General features: G+C 61.1%; 1 protein-coding gene across 1 annotated transcript in view; it reads right to left on the bottom strand.

Annotated features, from left to right (window-relative positions):
• Window positions 1-215: 215 nt before the first annotated feature.
• The window catches only part of MYO15A (myosin XVA), a 47,189-nt gene continuing 29,111 nt past the window's right edge, over window positions 216-18,293 (bottom strand). The window contains exons 47-65 of the mRNA XM_062215878.1: window positions 18,030-18,171; window positions 17,492-17,603; window positions 17,342-17,416; window positions 16,851-17,029; window positions 16,334-16,449; window positions 16,088-16,160; window positions 15,806-15,878; window positions 15,179-15,252; window positions 14,759-14,841; window positions 13,712-13,842; window positions 12,598-12,692; window positions 12,371-12,448; window positions 10,496-10,592; window positions 8,405-8,565; window positions 7,415-7,548; window positions 5,931-6,064; window positions 5,683-5,816; window positions 4,653-4,793; window positions 216-317 (exon numbers count right to left, since the gene is read on the bottom strand). Coding sequence (XP_062071862.1) covers window positions 216-317; window positions 4,653-4,793; window positions 5,683-5,816; window positions 5,931-6,064; window positions 7,415-7,548; window positions 8,405-8,565; window positions 10,496-10,592; window positions 12,371-12,448; window positions 12,598-12,692; window positions 13,712-13,842; window positions 14,759-14,841; window positions 15,179-15,252; window positions 15,806-15,878; window positions 16,088-16,160; window positions 16,334-16,449; window positions 16,851-17,029; window positions 17,342-17,416; window positions 17,492-17,603; window positions 18,030-18,171 — 2,134 coding nt within the window. The remainder of the gene's footprint in view (window positions 318-4,652; window positions 4,794-5,682; window positions 5,817-5,930; window positions 6,065-7,414; window positions 7,549-8,404; window positions 8,566-10,495; window positions 10,593-12,370; window positions 12,449-12,597; window positions 12,693-13,711; window positions 13,843-14,758; window positions 14,842-15,178; window positions 15,253-15,805; window positions 15,879-16,087; window positions 16,161-16,333; window positions 16,450-16,850; window positions 17,030-17,341; window positions 17,417-17,491; window positions 17,604-18,029; window positions 18,172-18,293) is intronic.

Below are 18,293 nucleotides of genomic sequence, written 5' to 3'. Positions count from 1 at the left end.
GGGCCAGCCCCTGGAAGTCCCTCTTGCGGCTGACCCAAGCCTGCCTTCCACCCCAATTTGGAATCATAACTTCTGGGGGACAATGGTTGCATCTCCTGCCTCCTCTTGCTCTCCAAGGCTCCGGTCCCTCACAGGGGTTCGCTAGAGGCTGGGGACTTCCCGTGTGGCCACACAGCCGGGCCTGGGGGCAGCTGCAGGGCCAAGGAGGGGCTGGGTCAGAGCAGCGTGATCTCACTGGGAGGCAGCGTGAGCCTCTTCTCGCGGGCGCTGAGCAGGCTCTCCACGTGCACGGCCACCACGCGACACAGCTCCAGCCCCTGTGGATGACACAGCCAGATTCTATGTCCATCCCACGGGCGAGAGGCGGAGCCCACCATCAGCAGAACGGGGCCCCGGGGCGGGGGGTGTGGCGGGGCAGGCAGGGTAGGAGGGAGCTCACACAAGCTCCGCTGTGAGCCGTGTGACCCCAGGCTGGTTGCTTGCCCTCTCTGAGCCTGCATGGCCTTAGTTTACCAGGGCCTGTCTAAGGGTAGTGGTGAGGATTCACCTTCCAATTTAAATCCTTCTAATTTAAAACATCAGTCATCTGGGGCCGCCACTTGGGACACCTGGCATCCCATATCCCAGTGCTGGTTTGAGTCCTGGTATCCCTGCTGCCAGTCCAGCGCCCTGCTAATGCACCTGGGGAGGCAGCAGAAGATGGTCCAAGTGCTTGGGCCCCTGCACCCCTGTGGGAGACCCAGAAGCAGCTCCTGGCTCCTTGCTTTGGCCTGGCCCACCCCTGGCCATTGCAGCCATTCGGTGAGTGAACCAGCAGATGGAAGACCCCCCCCCCCTCTTTCTCTCTCTCTCTCTCTGTCACTTTGCCTTTCAAGTAGGTGAAAAAAAAATTTTACAAAACATCGGTCTGATCGATAAATGGTAGCAGTCGCTAATGCTGTGTTGCCATGGTTACCACCTGGCGAGCCCAGATGCGCGCGCGTACACACACACACATGCACACACACAGTCTAAAATGGGTAGTGACCTAGCTTCAGGGTTCCCAACTAGAACGGGGAGGAGGGGAGGGAAGGAAGTGGGGAATTGTGGGAAGCTGATCTGCGAGTGTAGGGCTCAGACAAAGGCAGGGTTGGAAGGCCCTGGATTTCCTGGGACCAATGGAAGCTGCTCAGAGAGAGAACGAGAGAGAGCGAGAGCGAGAGAGAGAGAGAGAGAGAGCGTACAGTGACGACAGCAGCACTGGCGGAGCGCTGACCCCGTGCCAAGTCTTGTCCCAGAAGCTGTAAAAGTCTTGCCCTTTTGAAACCTGCAATGCCCCTCAGAGGCATGTGCTGTTGTCACCCATTCCACAGATTTCAAAACTGAGGCCCAAGGCCACCCCCTGAGGTGCTCTTTGCCAAAGTGAGCAGTGCCCGCCCCCGCCCTGGGTGCCACCTTGGCTGAATGAATCAGGGTGCGTGAGATGGGGGGCAGTCCTTCCCTCTGCCACACACCAATGCGTTTTGGGCCTCACTGGGGTTGCTGTCCTGTCTGACAGGTGTGGAAGCAGGCTCCGTGAGAAGTGGGAATGCGTCGAGACCTCGCACACAGCCCGTCAGAGGAGGCAGGACAGGGACCCAGGTCTGTGTGCTGTCACGCCACTGCACTGGGCTCCCGGGAGCTCTCCCTGATCTCCTCCCGGGTAGCTCAGGGCCCCCGCGCACCTTCCTGCCACCAGTCATGGTTACCGGGGGGAGGGGGAGATTTAACATCCAGGGCTTGGGGCTCTGTAAGGGCCAGGGCCGAGCAGGTCTCGGTCACTGCAGTATCTCCGAAGCCAGTACAGGGCCCAGCCCTCCGGTGCCGAATGAGTGAATGATCCTCACACACACATAGCCAGAGACAGAGGAGGCAGCATAAGAGGGTGTGGGCAGGGGTGAGGGATTGGGGTTGGGCTGCAAGGAAGCAGAAATGCCTGAAAGGCCTTCACCTACCCATCCATCCACCCACTCATTCATGAATCCATCCATCCATCCACCCACCCAACCATCCATCCATCTGTCCGTCCATCCATCCATCCACACACGCAGCCATCCACCCATCCACGTGCCACTCATCCATCCTTCCACCTGCTCATCCACCCATCCATGAATCCATCCATCACTCATCACTCATCCACAGACCCACCCACCAATCGATCCATCCATCCACCCACCAAACCATCCATCCATCCATCCATCCATCCATCCATCCACACACACAGCCATCCATCCATCTCTCCGTCCATCCATCCATCCACACACACAGCCATCCACCCATCCACGTGCCACTCATCCATCCTTCCACCTGCTCATCCATCCATCCATGAATCCATCCATCACTCATCACTCATCCACAGACCCACCCACCAAACCATCCATCCATCCATCCATCCATCCATCCACACACGCAGCCATGCACCCATCCTTCCACCTGCTCATCCGTCCATCCATGAATCCATCCATCACTCATCACTCATCCACAGACCCACCCACCAAACCATCCATCCATCCATCCATCCATCCACACACGCAGCCATGCACCCATCCTTCCACCTGCTCATCAGCAAACAGAAGTGTGCACTGAGGGGCAGACGCTGTGGCACGCAGGTGAAGCCTGCATCCACACCCCATATCAAAGTGCCTGGTTCAAGTTTCGGCCATCCCATGCTTCCTGCTAACATGCCATGGAGGCAGCAGAGGATGGTCCAAGTCCTTGGGCTCCCGCCACCCACGTGGAAGACCTGGACGGAGTTCCTGGCTCCTGGCTTCAGCCTGACCTAGTCCCAGCTGTTGTGGCCATTGGGGCATGAACCAGAGGATGGAAGACCTTTCTGTCTTGCCCTTTGTCATCTTTCCTTTCAAATAAATAAGTCTTTAAAAAAAAAAAACACCCAAGGATTATCATTGAGCCTGTCCTGTGTGCTGTGGGAGCTGACATTCTTGTGGGGGTGGCAGACAGCCCAGAAGAGATAATCCATGGGGGCGGCTATCAGGGCCAGGGTCTCCTGGAGAGAGACGACGACATCTACGCTGAAACCCCATAAGGGAGGGAGGAAGCCCTGTAATGAGTTGGGGAAGTGTTCCAGGGAGCAGGCACGGCGAGTGCAAAGGGCCTGGGGCAGGCAGGCGAGGGAGCTTGAAGAGGCCAGGATGGCGGAGTGAGTGTGCAGAGGCCAGAGCCGGGAGGGAGGGGGGGACAGGGAAGGGCAGGGCTCCTGGGATTGGAGGCTGAATGTCCGGGGAGAGTTCTGTCGGCCTAGTCTCACGTGAGATGCCAAGAGCCTGGAATCCAGGGGACAGGGCCAGAAATTGACATAAAGGGGTTGTCACAGCAGAGGTGGTTTCGAAAGCCTTGGGGCCCCACATGTGCCCAGGGGGAGAGGCCCAGACTCGGCACTGTTTACACCCGCCCAGGCCAGGAGGCACCAGGGAAGCAGTAGGAGCGAGGGGAGAGGAAAGAACACGAGGGCTCCATTGCTGGAGCCAGAGAGGCGTCCTGGGACTCGGGTGTGGGCCCGGAGCCCAGGGCGGCCAGGGGCCAAGGCAAGGTTCAGGGTGACCTGACGGGAGCAGACAGGGGCATGGTGAGAAGGGGCACAGTGGCCCAAGGGGCTCTGTCTGTTCCTGCTCAGAGGCAAGGCTGGGGGCCCGGAAGACCCCTCTCTCTGGCCCTGGGAAGGCAGTCCCTCCAAGGCAGGCCCCCCTGTGAGAGGAGGTGCTGTGCCAGATGGGTTTGTTTTTGTTTTTTTTTTTTTTTTCTTTAAGGTTTGTTTATTTATTTGAAGTCCAGAGTTGGAGAGAGAGGAAGACACACACACACAGGTCTTCCACCCACTGGTTCATCCCCTAAATGATTGCAACGGCCAAGACTGGGTCAGGCCAAAGCCAGGAGTGAGGAGCTTCCTCCTCCCACATGGGTGCAGGGGCCCAACCACTTGGGCCATTCGCTGCTTTCCCAGATGCACTAGCAGGGAGCTGGATCCTAAGTGGAGCAGCCGGGACTCAAACCGGCGCCCATACGGGATGCCTGCACTGCAGACGGTGGCCTGACTCACAAGTGCCTGCCCCTAGGATAGATCTTGGTGTGGGGGTGGGGGGGTGGCGGGTCCCAGGGGGCCAGGCTGTGGACCCTAGCCCTGATTCTGCCCTGGCCCTGGCCCTCAATGCCCTCCCTCTCTCTAGGAAGGTGACAGCTCTGGCTGCCCCACCTCCAAGGGGGCCGTGAGACAGGGACAGGAGTCCAAAAGTCACCCCTGCCTTATACAGAGTGGAGACAAGCAGGAGGCAGCACAGGGCAGGAGGGCCCCGGTGTCTCTGCCTGTCACGTGGGAAGCCTACTTTCCCTACCCTCACTTCCAAGGCCCACAGTCCAGGTGCACTTCCTCAAAGCTCCTGTGGCCCTGCCCTCTCCCCAACCTTCTATGGCTCCCTAGTACCCTCAGGTTAGCATTCCAGGGGCTCCGAGACCTCGCTCCCCAGGGTCCCGTCTGACTCACTGCCACATCACATCTGTGATCTGTTGGCTGGACGGAGTGCTCCCCCCCGGGGAGCAGGGCCAGGCCCCGACCTGCTGTGGAGCCAGGCCCAGGGAACAGCCTGGCGCGTGGACTGAGGGAGCGAGGGTGGGCTCACCTGCTCCAGCTGCAGCTGCATGGTGCGCTGGGCCGCCACGTCCCCCAGGGCGATCTCCACATAGGGGCAGCTGGAACTGGCTGTGGGCCGCTGCGTCCGTGTGGACTGGATCTCCTTCAGTGGTATCTTCACTATCAACTCCTGGGGACCGGGGAGGGGGGAGGGCACAGAGGGGCCAGGCTGTGGGTGGGGAGAGACTCAGCCGCCCCACCCCTTCCCTGCACATCACGCCGGCAGCAGGGGGAGACGCTGGTTCAAGCACCAGTATCCCAGGGGTTGCCGTGGGGGCACACTGGGCACTGGACTGACAGTCACCCACTGTAGGGACTTGGCGTGAACACTCCCTGCACTGCCCTGTTCCCTCCTTGCCTCACTTCTTCCTCCAAGGCTGCGTTTGCTGGAACCGCCCACAGCCCACGCAGTGGCCCTGCACTTGTCTCGGGCTCTGTCTCCTCCAACCTGATCCGTATCCAGGGAGCTGGATTGGAAGTGGGACAGCCGGGTCTCGGACTCGCTACACAACATCGCCAGCCCCCCTGATCCGAATCCTTCTGAGAAGAGATTGGGACACCCACATGGGGGACACCCACGGGGAAGCCACTGCCCACGAGCCACGGAAGAAACCCTGACCTGTGGCCACCTGGATCGTGGATGTCCAACCTCCACAAAAGATAAACTCTGCAAGTCTATTCCACAGACATTCCAGCCTCCGGTCTGTGGTCTTTGGTTATGGCGGCCCGAGCAAACTCATACCTGTTTGTGTGGCTCATTTTCACCTGCACAGTAGCCCTGTGGGGCAGATGCCGTTGTCGTCCCTGGGGACGATCGCCCCAGGGTGCTGGGGGAGTCCCAAAGCTAAGGGCGGGATGGGCCTCTTAGCTCTGTCCAGAAATGCAAATCACCTACTTGGGAAAACCCATGAGAGCATGGGAGGAACTCACCCTAACTGTGAGAGGTAGGTAACAGCAGCAAGCCTGTTGAGCCCAAACCCATGGACCAGCGAACAGAGGGCCAGGCTGGGGCCACTCACGTGGGTCTCGGTGCTGAGGAAGTTAAGCCCGTTATGATTGACGGCCAGGATGCAGGGAGCAGGCACCGTGACGTTGCTGCAGCTCTGGATGAAGAAGAACGAGGAGCCGAACATGGGGAAGGCACTGAGGAGGCCTGGGGGAGACAAGAGGTCACAGTCACAGTCACAGTCACTGTGGGGGCCCCTGGCGGGCAGGGGCTGTCTCCGGCTGCTCTCCCGCGGCCATCTCCCCCAGCCCTGGTCCTTACCCAGGAACTGGGCCCGGGCCTGGTGGGGGCTGAGCGCCTGCATCTGCGGCCGGTGCTGGCTGACCAGGTTGAGCCAGGCTGAGCCAGCTGTGGTGCGGTAGAGCTGGGCCGGGATGTATTCCTGGACCTCCCTCCTGCGAGCAGAGGGGAGAGGGGTCCTGAGCGCCCGGTGCGCAGTCCTCACTGAGCACCTGTGGCCCCCAAAGACTAAATGCTGAGGATGCCATAGCGGGGGGGGGGGGATGCAAGGGCGCTTCCAAAGCTCCCTGGAGATGAATTAAGACAATGGGGGGGCCGGCGCCGGGGCTCAACAGGCTAATCCTCCACCTTGCGGCACCGGCACACTGGGTTCTATCCCGGTCGGGGCACCGAATTCTGTCCGGTTGCCCCTCTTCCAGGCCAGATCTCTGCTATGGCCCAGGAGTGCAGTGGAGGATGGCCCAAGTGCTTGGGCCCTGCACCCCATGGGAGACCAGGAGAAGCACCTGGCTCCTGGCTTCGGATCAGCGTGGTGCGCTGGCCGCAGCGCGCCAGCCGTGGCAGCCATTGGAGGGTGAACCAACGGCAAAGGAAGACCTTTCTCTCTGTCTGTCTCTCTCACTGTCCACTCTGCCTGTCAAAAAAAAAGACAATGGGGCACAGCGGGTTAACGCCCTGGCCTGCGGTGCCAGCATCCCAGATGAGCACTGGTTCAAGTCCCAGCTGCTTCACTTCCCATCCAGCTCTCTGCTAAGGCCTGGGAAAGCAATAGAAGATAGCACAAGTTCTTGGGCCCCTGCTCCCCGATGGGAGACCTGGAAGAAGCTCCTGGCTCCTGGCTTCGGATTGGTGCAGCTCCGGCTGTTGCAGCCATCTGGGGAGTGGACCAGCAGATGGAAGACCTCTCTCTCTCTCTCTCTCACTCACTCTCACTCTCTGCCTCTCCTCTCTCTGTGTAACTCTGAGTTTTAAATAAATAAATAAATCTTAGAGAGAGAGAGAGAGAGAGAGAGAGAGAGAGAGAGATACTTCCATCTGTTGGTCCACTCCCCAAATGGCTACAACAGCCAGGGCTGCGCCGGGCTGAAGCCAGGAGTCAGGAACTCCATTCGGGTCTCCCACATGAAAGACAGGACCCCAGGAAGCCTTCACGGGAAGTTGGATTGGAAGCGGAGTAGATGGGAATTGAACTGGCACTCTCATACGGCAAGTGGACAGGCAACCCTTGGAAGCGCTTTATCACTGAATTTGCTGTCAGCTATTAACACCAGCCAGCAGCAACCTGTCACAGGAGGCAGGGAGTGGGGGAGGGAGGGAGAGGCCGACTCCCCTGGGGAGTTGAAGACCTCAGTCCCAAGGCCAGGGTAGCCGGTGCACAGACAGCCCGGCTGGTGCAAGGGGAGAGCCCAGGGGGCCTGGGGAGGGCCGGCTGCGGGGAGGAGGGGCGAGGAGAGAGCGCCAGGGCGCCTGCCGGCCCTGGCTGAGCCAGGCAGAAGGGTGCTCACACACTGGGCAGGTAGAAGCGGTCCTGGGCGCGGTGCTGTAGAGCGGCCAGCTTGGACACCTGCTGCAGCTGCTGCTCGCTGGGCCTGCTGGCCGGCACGCTGCTGAAGAGGCCTTTCAGATAGTCGGGCAGGACCTGGGGGGGGGCAGGTAGGGGAGGTGGGTGACCTGTGCACCTGCGGGGGTCTGCGGTTGGCACGCTTCCAGCGCCATCCACTTCCCCAGGTGGAAAAGCCCCTCGCTCTCCTGTGCCTGGGGGTGGGGTTCGATGACAGAGGCGTGGGCAGGCTGTGGTCCTGAAAGCCACCAGGGAGTCCCCACAGCCAGCTGGTGGGAGATGGGCTGGGAAAGGCAACGCAGTGTGTCCGTGTTACTCAAAATGGAGCCTGCTCTGGGGTCCCGGCGGGGAGTGGGGTTGGGGGGGCTTGCTTTAAAACAGACTGCACCCCCCCACCCCAACTCTGAACCATCAGACTGCAGGGTAGGTGGGGCATGAGGACTTGGCATAGCCCTGACCACTCTGCACAGCACCCCCATGTGGCTGTAAGAGCAAAGTGACTTTCCCACTAGGTGCGCTCTCTCGGTGCAGGGGCTCCCACAAACGCCAGGCCAGCGGGGGAGAACCCAGGCCACGATCCTTGTTTTAGAGGGTCTCCAAGTCTCAAAGGGGGAACACCATGCAGAGCCCTGCTCTGGCCCTGCAGCGAGGGATAGGCCAAACATTCAGCAGAGGAAGAAATCAGAGAGGGTCTCATGGAAGAAGTGCGCTCCCTTGCTAGGGAGGGAGGGGCTGTGCAGACGAAGCGACGGCAGGTGCAAAGGCCCGGGGGTCAGGTCGTGAGGGTGGCACTGCCCCCGTTGTGCAGAGGAGACCAGGATGGGGGTCAGAAACGCTAGCGGGGTCTCACTACTGCAGGCTTTGACGGCTAAGGCTCTCACAAGCTCGGCAGCGCCCAGGGGGCCCCAGGCCGGCAGGCGCCCACATCGCTGACCTGGCTGTAATGCATCGTCACATACAGCTCGTTCTCGAATTTGAGTGGCTGATCCCAGAGCACGCGCCGGAACCAGAGCATGTAGCCGCCCTCCACCTGCTCCATCTCCGAGGCCACGTCCAAGATGTAGGCGCGGCGGCTGAGCGGGCACACGTGCTGGCCTACACGGGGCGGGGGGGGGGGAGAGGAGGGGCAGGACACACGAGTGGCACCCGCACGATGCGCGTGTGCAGACCCCAGCCCGCCCCCAGGCTGGCCACCTCCCGGATTTGGGACAGAGCCTCCTTGTCCTAGAACCCTATGTCCCTGCCTGGATCTGAGAATGTGCCCTGGGGTCTGTTCAGAGAGGCGGGGAACAAGTTCCCGGGTGCAGGTCACCGGGGTCAGCGGCATGGGGGGAGAACTGAGGGCGGGGCAGCTCAGACACTCATCACCTGCACCAGCATTTCTGCCTCCCAGCCTATCTGCACGTTCAGGATCGGGGGCTCAGCGAGGCCCAGGCTCCTGCTGGGCTTTTGAGCCCCGCTCTGGGACCTGGTGGAGCCACTCTCTGCCCCCAAGGAGGCTGAGTGATGGCCTCTCCAAGGGTGTCGGCATCCGAACCCTGGGACTTGGGATTATGCTGCCTTCGTGGGACAGGGGGACTTGGGAGCTGTGATTGCGAAAGATCCTGCGAAGGGGAGATGTTCCTGGACTGCCTTGGTGGGCCCAGCCCGTGCACACGGGTCCTAAGGAGAGGGAGGCAGGAAGGTTTCACGTGGGCAACTTGGCGCCAGATAGAGCAGCCCAGGAAATGCTCTCACTGTAGGACTCTGCTCCTGGCAACTTGTTAGAACCGCGGCAGGAAACTAACACGGCCTCTCCTGGCCCCGGTGTCCCTGTCTGCAAGTGAGGAGGGCGTCTCCACTTCGCGTGGTTGTTGGGATTAAGAGTTGCAGTGCGGTGGCGTAGAAGGCTAAGCCTCCGCCTGCAGCACCGGCATCCCATACGGGAGCCGGTTCAAGTCCCGGCTGTTCCACTTTCGATCTGGCTCCCTGCTAATGTGTCTGGGAAAGCAGCAGAGGAAGGTCCAAGTGCTTGGACCCCTGCACCCATGTGGGACCTGGTCCCTGACTTCAGCTCCGGCTGTTGCGGCCAACTGGGGAGTGGACCAGCAGATGGAAGACCTCTTTCTCTCTCTCTCTGTAACTCTACCTTTCAATAAATAAATACATTTTTTTAAAAAAGGGTTTATGGGGGCTGGCACCATGGCGTAGCAGGTAAAGCCACTGCCTGCGATGCTGGCATCCCATATGAATGTGGGTTCAAGTCCCAGCTGCTCCACTTCCGATCCAGCTCCCTGCAAGGAGCAAGGGCTTGGGGGCTGCTTGAGGACCCCTCTGGGGTCCCAGCATCCCCCAAGAGAAAAGCCTTGTGGGGCCCTGGGAGGGGGCTCCCACAGCCACTATTAAAGTGTGCCCTTTTGGGCTGGCGCTGCGGCTCACTAGGCTAATCCTCTACCTTGCGGCGCCGGCACACCGGGTTCTAGTCCTGGTCGGGGCACTGATCCTGTCCCGGTTGCCCCTCTTCCAGGCCAGCTCTCTGCTGTGGCCCAGGAAGGCAGTGGAGGATGGCCCAAGTCCTTGGGCCCTGCACCCCATGGGAGACCAGGAGAAGCACCTGGCTCCTGGCTTCGGATCAGCACGGTGCGCCGGCCGCAGCGCGCCTACCGCGGCGGCCATTGGAGGGTGAACCAACGGCAAAAAAGGAAGACCTTTCTCTCTGTCTCTCTCTCACTGTCCACTCTGCCTGTCAAAAAAAAAAAAAGTGTGCCCTTTTGGGCTCCCGGGGTACAGGGCTGGGACTGGAAACCATCCCGGATGTGAGCTTCTCGGGAGCAAGGCCTCCAGGGGCACACGGGGTGGGGGGGGGGCCCCAGCCGCCATGAACCCCCGTCTGGCAGGGGGGACACACGCAAGCTGAGGCAGACAGGCTGGGTGCACACAGAGGTCCTTCTGTGTAGGGATTGGGGGGCTTCCTGGAGGAGGTGGTACCCGAAGGGGGCCTGGAACAGGGAAGGAGCCCACCTACTCAGCCCTGGGGGTCCCTCACCTCGGTTGGTGACCACGAAGATCACGTACTCGGTGGCAGCCTCGGGCCGTGTCAGCGCCATCTCCGCACAGATCTCCTCCACCACGTCCAGGGCCACCTGTGGCGAGGCAGGGCGGGTGACACCGTACCCGCTGGGCCTGCCCTCTGCCCTCCCAGCCCCGCCCAGCCAGGCCTCCAGAGGCCACGTGCAGCTTTCCTGGCCTCAGCAGCCTCTGAGGATCGGCCTGGAGCAGGGAGAACACAGGTGTGGAGTTTGGAGGCTGAGGCCCGCTCGGCCGCTGTCCCTTGTTTGTGTGACCCTGGGCTGCCTCTCTGAGACACAGACTCGTCCTCCATACCTGAGGATTGCCAGGCCTAGGACCCCAGCAGACAGCAAAACCCTCAAATGCCCAAGTCCCCTTTATAAAATGGCATAGTTGGGGCTGGTGCTGTGGTGTAGCGGGTAAAGCCGCCATCTGCAGTGCCGGCATCCCATATGGGCGCCGGTTCAAGACCCAGCTGCTCCACTTCCAATTCAGCTCTCTGCTATGGCCTAGGAAAGCAGTAGATGATGGCCCAAGTGCTTGGGCCCCTGCACCCATGTGGGAGACCCAGAAGAAGCTGCTCCTGGCTCCTGACTTTGGGTCGGCGCAGCTATGGCCATTGCGGCCAACTGGGGAGTGAACCAGCAGATGGAAGACCTCTCTCTGTCTCTTTCTGCCTCTCCTTCTCTCTTTGTGTAACTCTTTCAAATAAATAAATAAATAAATCTTTAAAAAAAGGCATAGTACGACCCACACACATCCTCCTGGATACATCAATATTTATTTATTTTTAGATATTTTATATATTTATTTTTATATCTTTTAAAAGATAATTTGAATAATGAAGTTATTGCTGAGTTAGAGATATCTTCCATCTTCTGGTTCACCCCCTCAATGTTGGTAATGGCTAGGGTTGGGCCAGGCCAAAGCCAGGAGTCTGGAATTCCATTCAGGTCTCCCAAGTCTTGGGCCATCCTCTGCTGCTCTCCCAGGTACATCAGCAGGGAGCTGGACCAGAAGTGGAGCAGCCGGGACTCGAACTGGGTGCCCATATGGGATGCCGGTACTGCAGGCCACAGCTTAACCCACTGTAGCACAGTGCTGACTCCATTTTTTTAAATAGAATTATTCAGTTGAAAGAGTTACAGAGAGAGGGGGAGAGACAGAGAGAGGTCTTCCATCCCCAGGTTCACTCCTCAGAGGGCCAGAATGGCCAGGGCTTTGCCAGGCTGCAGCCAGGAGCTTCATCCAGGCCTCCCACATGGGTACAGGGGCCCAAGCACTTGGGCCATCTTCTACTGCTTTCCCAGGCCACAGCAGAGAGCTGGATTGGAAGTGAAGCACCTGGGACTCAAACCGGCAGCCATATGGTGAGTTGACCTGCTGTGCCACAATGCCTGCCCCTATATTTTATCTCTTAAAAATATTTATTTGCTTATTAAAAGGGCAGAACAACAGAGAAAGAGAAAGAGAGAGAGAAGGAGAGGGAGGGAGGGAGGGGGAGAGAGAGAGAGAGAGAGAGAGAGAGAGAGAGAGAGAGAGAGAGAGAGATATCTTCCATCTTCTGGGTCATTCTCCAAATGACTGTTAACAGCCAGGGCTGGGCCAAGTTGAAAGTTGGGAGCCTGGAACTCCAGCCAAGTCTCCCACATGAGTGGCAGGGACCCAAGTACTCAGCCATCACTTGCTGCCTGGGGTGACCAGTAGCAGGAAGCTGGATAGGAGGCTACTTCCTGCTACAGGACCGGAACCAGTACTCTAACATGGGATGCAGTGTGTGTGTTGGGTGGGGGGGCTGTGGGAGAGCTCAGCGGCCCTTGGGGTCTCAGCCCACGCCCCCCCCCCCACTCACCGTGCACGTTTTGATCTTGAGATGGCGTTCAAGGCCCCCAGGAAGAAGAAAGAGCTGCCTCTTGGAACTGCGGCCTGCCTGGGGGGTGGGGGTGGGGGCAGGTGGGACAGACCAGAGGCTGGGAGCTGGCGTCTGGTCCAGGGCTCACCTAGCAGGGCTGGCCACGTGTGCACCCCCGGCCGAGGGCTCCGGCTTGGGACCCCCACCCCGCCCCCGCCCCAGCTCACCAGCATGGCCTTGAGCTCCATGCTACTGGGCAGCTCTAGGCGGCCGCCGAAACGCAGCGTCTTCTGCAGGTTCTGCTCGCACGCCTTGGCGATCCCTGCGGAGGCAGAGGGTCAAGGCCTCCCCAGAGGGAGGCGGTGGGGTCGGGGTCGGGGCAGGGGAGGGGGAGGGCTCCTCTTGCCCCCAGCTCCGAGCCCACCAACTTGTCTCCCGGCCCCGTGGGGCAGGCATTCGCCCCCCTATCTGCTAGTGGAGGAACCTGAGTTTGTGGACTCATCCAAGGCCCAGAACTCACGTGTCTTTGTGGCTCAAGCCCTTGTGCGCCACCGCCGAGCCTGGAAATAGCTGTCTCCTTAAGGGGCTGATTGGGGAGCTTGCTCTCTGGCTCGGGGGGCTACAGCCACACCCTTCCTCTGCCCTCCCCACCCTGGAGCCAGCGCTGCACCCAGGGCTCCGCGCCTCTGGGTGAAACAGACCCTGCACCTGCTGGGGACAGAGGTCAACAGCGCCACTGGAGCACCGAAGGCTGCCTGTGCCCTCAGGGTGCCTTTCCCCAGAGGGCCACTGGGGGCGCTGCTTCCCAGACTCGGAGGCAGCGAAGGCAGCATCCTAACTCCGCCCCGGTGAGAGCAGGTGCCTGGGCTTCATTCTCAGGGGTCCTGGGGCTGCTGTGCAACCAAGGCTGAGGAGAAGCCCCTTCTTCCTTACTCCTGGGGGCCCACGCAAGATCCTGGCTCGGCCCCAGCAGCCAGGGAAGCAAGACCTAACCCTGGGGAACCCCGTGTCCACGGCAGGACTCAGCACCCCAGCCCACTCCCCTCCACCTGTCCCACGTGCCACACATGCTCACCTCCAGGCCTTGGCTCCTGCCACTCAGTCCACCTGCAAATCCCTACCCCGTGCTCACTACCCAAGGCGATGCCTCCTCTGGGAAGCCCTCCCTGACCACCCCTACTATGAGACCAGACAAGCCATGGTGCCGATCCCTTCGGAACAGGATCAGTATTGGTAAACACCTCCTAGCACCAGGGAAGGCTGTCTGGGTGTCCCTGCTGACCTACCGCCTGCCCAGTCCCCACGCATGGGGGAGGCACACGGCCCTGGGCGGCCTCTCACCCTGGAAGGGCATTCCCGGGGTCCGGCTCACAGCTTGGAGGAAGCGAGTGAGGTAGGGCTGGAGCACCTCAGAGCAGCTGTAGTAGGCGGCCACAATGTAGAGCAGCCTCCAGCCTCGCTGACAACTGTCCCTGCAGAACACACAAGTGACCCGCAGAGGGCGCTCTTACCTGCCCGCGAACAGCAGGGCCGGGGGACCCCAAAGCCACACAGAAAGTCCTGTCCAGGGGTGGGGGACAGGGGAGGAGGGGTCGAGGCCCTGGAGCGGGGGTCTCTCTGGGCAAGGGGCCGTGCAGAGAGGCAGGGGTGGGGAGGGCCTGGGGACAGGAGGTTGGGACTGACAGTTCACACACCATGTGAACCAAATTCAAGGATCCACACCTCTGGTGTCTGGGGACGGCTCCTGGGCCCCCTTCGGGAAACCACCCGCCTGGTCCTAGATCCCCGTGCTCGAGGTGGGCACAAGAGTCAGGGCTGGCCAATTGGAAGGCCGCAGCCCCCGGGCACGGTGACCGGCTCGGGGATGGGTGGGTGATGGGGGCTGGTCAGTCGGAGGCCAGCCCCTCGCTGGCGATGCTGACCAGTCTGGGGACAGGCATGTGGCCTGGCTCTAACCGCCCAGCTCTCTCTACCCTCCTGCCATCATGGCCGGTTCACAGATGCTACCGACTCGGCCAATACACCTGGACTGGGGATTTTTTTTTTCCATTGTCTCACGGTGCCTGGGATCGCTGAGGTGCGGAACGTCTCCCCAGAGCTGACACCTGTCAATCTGTGGGACAGGCTGCTTCGGAATGAACTCAACACGCAGAAAGCAAGGCCAGCAGCCGGGGGATGACACCTGGATCCAGCTGCGCCTGAAGCCGTAAGCAGCATGTTCTCTCTTTCTGCTTAAGCCAGTTTGAGCTGGATTCCCGTCGCTTGGCACAGAGAATCGGGGTTCCCATATCCTCACTGCCATCTCACAGGAAAGGGCAGCTCTGAGGCCAGCGTGGCCGTGTCCCTAACCCAGCAGTTCCCAAGGCATGGGCGTGGGCTGTGACTCACTGCTTGGAGCTGGTGTTGTCTGTGAGCTGCTTCAGGACCTGGCAGTAGCACTCATCCCGCATGACCTCGTGGTCCTTGCACAGCTGCAGGGAGGGAAGGCCAGGTCATGGGCCGGGCCCCAGAGCAGGTGTGCTCCGAGCGGGGGCCGTGGGCCTGGGAAGGGTGCGCGTGCGTGTGTGCATGTGTACATGTATGTACGCATGTGTGTATGTGTACATGTGTGTCTCTGTGTGTACGTGTGTACATGTGTGTCTACGTGTGTGCGTGTATATGTGTGCGCATGTGTGTATGTGTACACGTATGTATGCATATATGTATGTGTGCATGTGTGTCTCTGTGTGCTGTGTACATGTACGTGTGTACATGTGCGTGCATTGCCTGCATGTGTGTGTGTGTGCATGTGCGCACGTGTGCGCTCACCTTCAGGAGGGTGCACAGCACGTCCAGCTCACTCTGGCCCTTCAGGGGAGCGTCCCCCATGAACCTCATCACAGCTGTGGAAAGAGCATCCCAGGGTTGAGCCCCCCCGGGGGGCTGTGCTCATGCGCAGCTGGGGGCTTCTATTCTCTTCAAGGTGTCCCATGGCTGAGTCGGGGTAGAGGAAGGGAGGGATCCGAGGACCAGTGGGGGAGCGGTGGCAGGCAGGGGCCACAGGGCACCGGATCACATGAGATCACACAGGATCACAGGCCACCAGATCACAGGGGATCACACAGCACTGGGTCACACAAGATCACATGGGGACCACACAGGCGCCCAGATCACAGGGGATCACATAGCACAATCACATGAGATCACTGGCCACTGGATCACATGAGATCACATGGGATAACATGGCACCAGATCATGTGGATTGCAGGCTACCAGATCACAAGGGATCACAAAGCACCAGATCACACAGGCTCACAGGCCACCAGATCACGGGGGATCACATGGGACCACAGGGCACCAGATCACATGGATCGCAGACTACCAGATCACATGGGCTCACAGGGCACCTGGTCACGGGGGATCCCAGGGAATCCCAGGGCAGCCCCACGCCCACACCTAGGAACATGTCCGTGGCCATTTTGTTGAGGCTGCCGTCACTGAGTTCGATGAGGGACTCCTGCAGCGGCGTCTGCCAGAGGGGCACTGTGTCAGAGCGGGAGAGGTCCCCAGGTGTCCCGGGGCAGGTTAGGGCCGGAGGTCTGGTACTGGGCAGTGACGCTGCCCCGGGGAGAACCCCAAGCCCCTCTGGGTGCCTTGAGGACCAGGGGGGAGGACGGGCTGGGGGGCCCTCACACCACCACTCTACAGATGGAGAAACTGAGGCCGTGGCCTGGACACCTTGGTGAAGCAAAGCATGTCCTCCCAGGTTCTGGAGTCACGGGCCTCCTTGGACTTCAGCCGCAGGCCGTCCCTGCAACAGGAGGCGGGTGCCCCTGACTGGCACGCCCAGGGCCTTGGGCCCCTCCTTGCCCAGGTGGCCCCGTTCCTGGCCCACTTCACCCAGATGACCCTCAGGGCCACTGGGCTGCCACCAGCCTGGTCTCCGGGGCCACCCAGCCGCCTCAGGGTGGTGCCTCTACTCACGGGGGCTTCTTCTGGGGGTCTCGGAAATACTTCTGGGCAAATTCCAGCATCGCGGACTGCGGGAGCACCAGCGCCTCCTCCCCGCGGTCAGCAGAGCGGGCCCTCACCGGGGGGCCCTGCAGGAAAGGAGAAGCTAAGAAAGTCTGATCAGGCCACACCCCGCCTTGGTCTCATCCTGGCCAACTCACTGGCCCATCGCACCTGCTCCAGCCCTGCCCCCACCACTGCTAGGATAACCCCACCCCTTGCCCCGCTTGACCACGCCCCCACCCGCCCAGTCCCTGCCCTGATAGGCTCTCCTAACTGTCCTGGCTCCACCTTCACCCTGCACCTGTTGGCGGCCAACCTTGGCCTCTCTCCTGGTCACCGGGCCACACCTGTGGTCCCATGTGTGGCTCATCCTGCCTAGTTTGCCCTATTGCAGGACTGGCCGCGTACTGAAGTCCCAGGATCCCTGCTAGCAGGCAGGCGACCCCGCCTCACCCCTGCCGTCTGCACGCGCCCCTGCGGGTCTCACCTCTCTCCGGCGGCCCACCTCCTGCGCAGCCGCGGTGGAGGCCACAGCAGCTGCCACGGCGGCAGCGCGGCCCCGACCGGGCTCCGCCGGCAGCTGTAGGAAGTCGGGGGCGGCGGCCGGCTGCACCAGCTCGGAAGGGAAGCGGCCCACGCGCCCGTGGACGGTCCCGAAGCGCCAGCCTACAGGGCGGACAAAGGGTACCTCCCTGACCCCCTCCCTCGGGCTCTGAGAGGGAGGCCGTGGCATGCAGCCCATTTTGTAGATGAGAAAACAGAGGCTTGGGGAGAGGAAGGGAGGAAGGGGTTCCATCCGGGTCACAGCTGCAGGTGGAGCAAAAGGCACTGTTTCTGGTCTGGGCTCTCAGGGCCCCTGCAGGGACCTTGGGCCACGCCAGACCTTTCTGGAGCTCCGAGAAACCTTGACGGTGCACCTGCAGCGGGGGTACGAAACTCGCGGATGGATCCTGGGATTCCAGGTTTGGGGGTACCCACCGTAGTCGGGGCCTCTGCGTCTCAACTCCTCCAGGTACACCACCTTTTTCCGAACCACACAGCCAGCGCTGTAGCCTAGGTGTCGGGCTGAGGTCAGCACCCTCCAGGGAGGCCCTGGCCCGGTGCCCCCCACCCCCGGGTGGCACCCACCCGCCCGAGGTGGCTCCAGGGGCTGCAGGTGGATGATGTCCCCCTTGTGGAAGGCCAGCAGGGCTGGGTCCTCAGGCAGGAAGTTCCTCACAGCAACCACGTAGTCGGAGTCCTGGGCCAGCCGGGGCAGGGAGAGGGCTGCAGCCCCCTGGGGCCCTCTTCCCAGCCCCCACTCAGCAGGGCGTGGCGCACTCCCCAGGTGAGACAGGGAACAGCGTTCCAAGAAGAAGGAACAGCCTTGCCGAGAGCTACAAGACCTGAGTCCCTTGGCCAAGACGGGTGGGGGCACCCACCCTCCCACGGGGCTTTCCCAGGGGCCAAGTGCAGGGCCCCAGGGGCTGCTGGAGTGGGAGTGGGAGACAGACAAAGACAGACGCAGGGGGCAGGCGGTGTGGTTGCCACAGGGGGTGTTGGGCCAGCCAGGGTTTCAGGAGGAGCAGGGGAAGAGGGGGCCCAGGTATGCAGGCGGCTGGCACACGTCCCGGGTGGCAGAGCCCCGGGGCTGCAGGCAGGGGGGCAGCAGAGGGTGGACCCTGACCTTTTTCAACTCCAGAATGAAGTCGTCCACCAGGGTTTTCACCTGGTGGGCTCGGGCCGAGAAGAGGATGACCTTTTCGCTGGCCAAGTTGAACTCCAGCATGTTTGGGGACGGCACAGTGACAAACAGGATATCAGCAAAACTGCAGCGGGGGTGGGTGGGTGGGGGCGGGGTAGGCGGCATGAGGGCTGGAGCCCCCACGGGACCCCAGGGACTTCCCCCTGGGTTCCAGCCTCCTGGGTTTTGCCCAGTGGCAGCTACACC

This window comes from Lepus europaeus, chromosome 18 (genome assembly GCF_033115175.1).
Source record: "Lepus europaeus isolate LE1 chromosome 18, mLepTim1.pri, whole genome shotgun sequence".
NCBI classification, from domain to species: domain Eukaryota; kingdom Metazoa; phylum Chordata; class Mammalia; order Lagomorpha; family Leporidae; genus Lepus; species Lepus europaeus.
The sequence above is the reverse complement of the archived record's forward strand: the minus strand, read 5'-3'. Positions and strand labels throughout refer to the sequence as shown.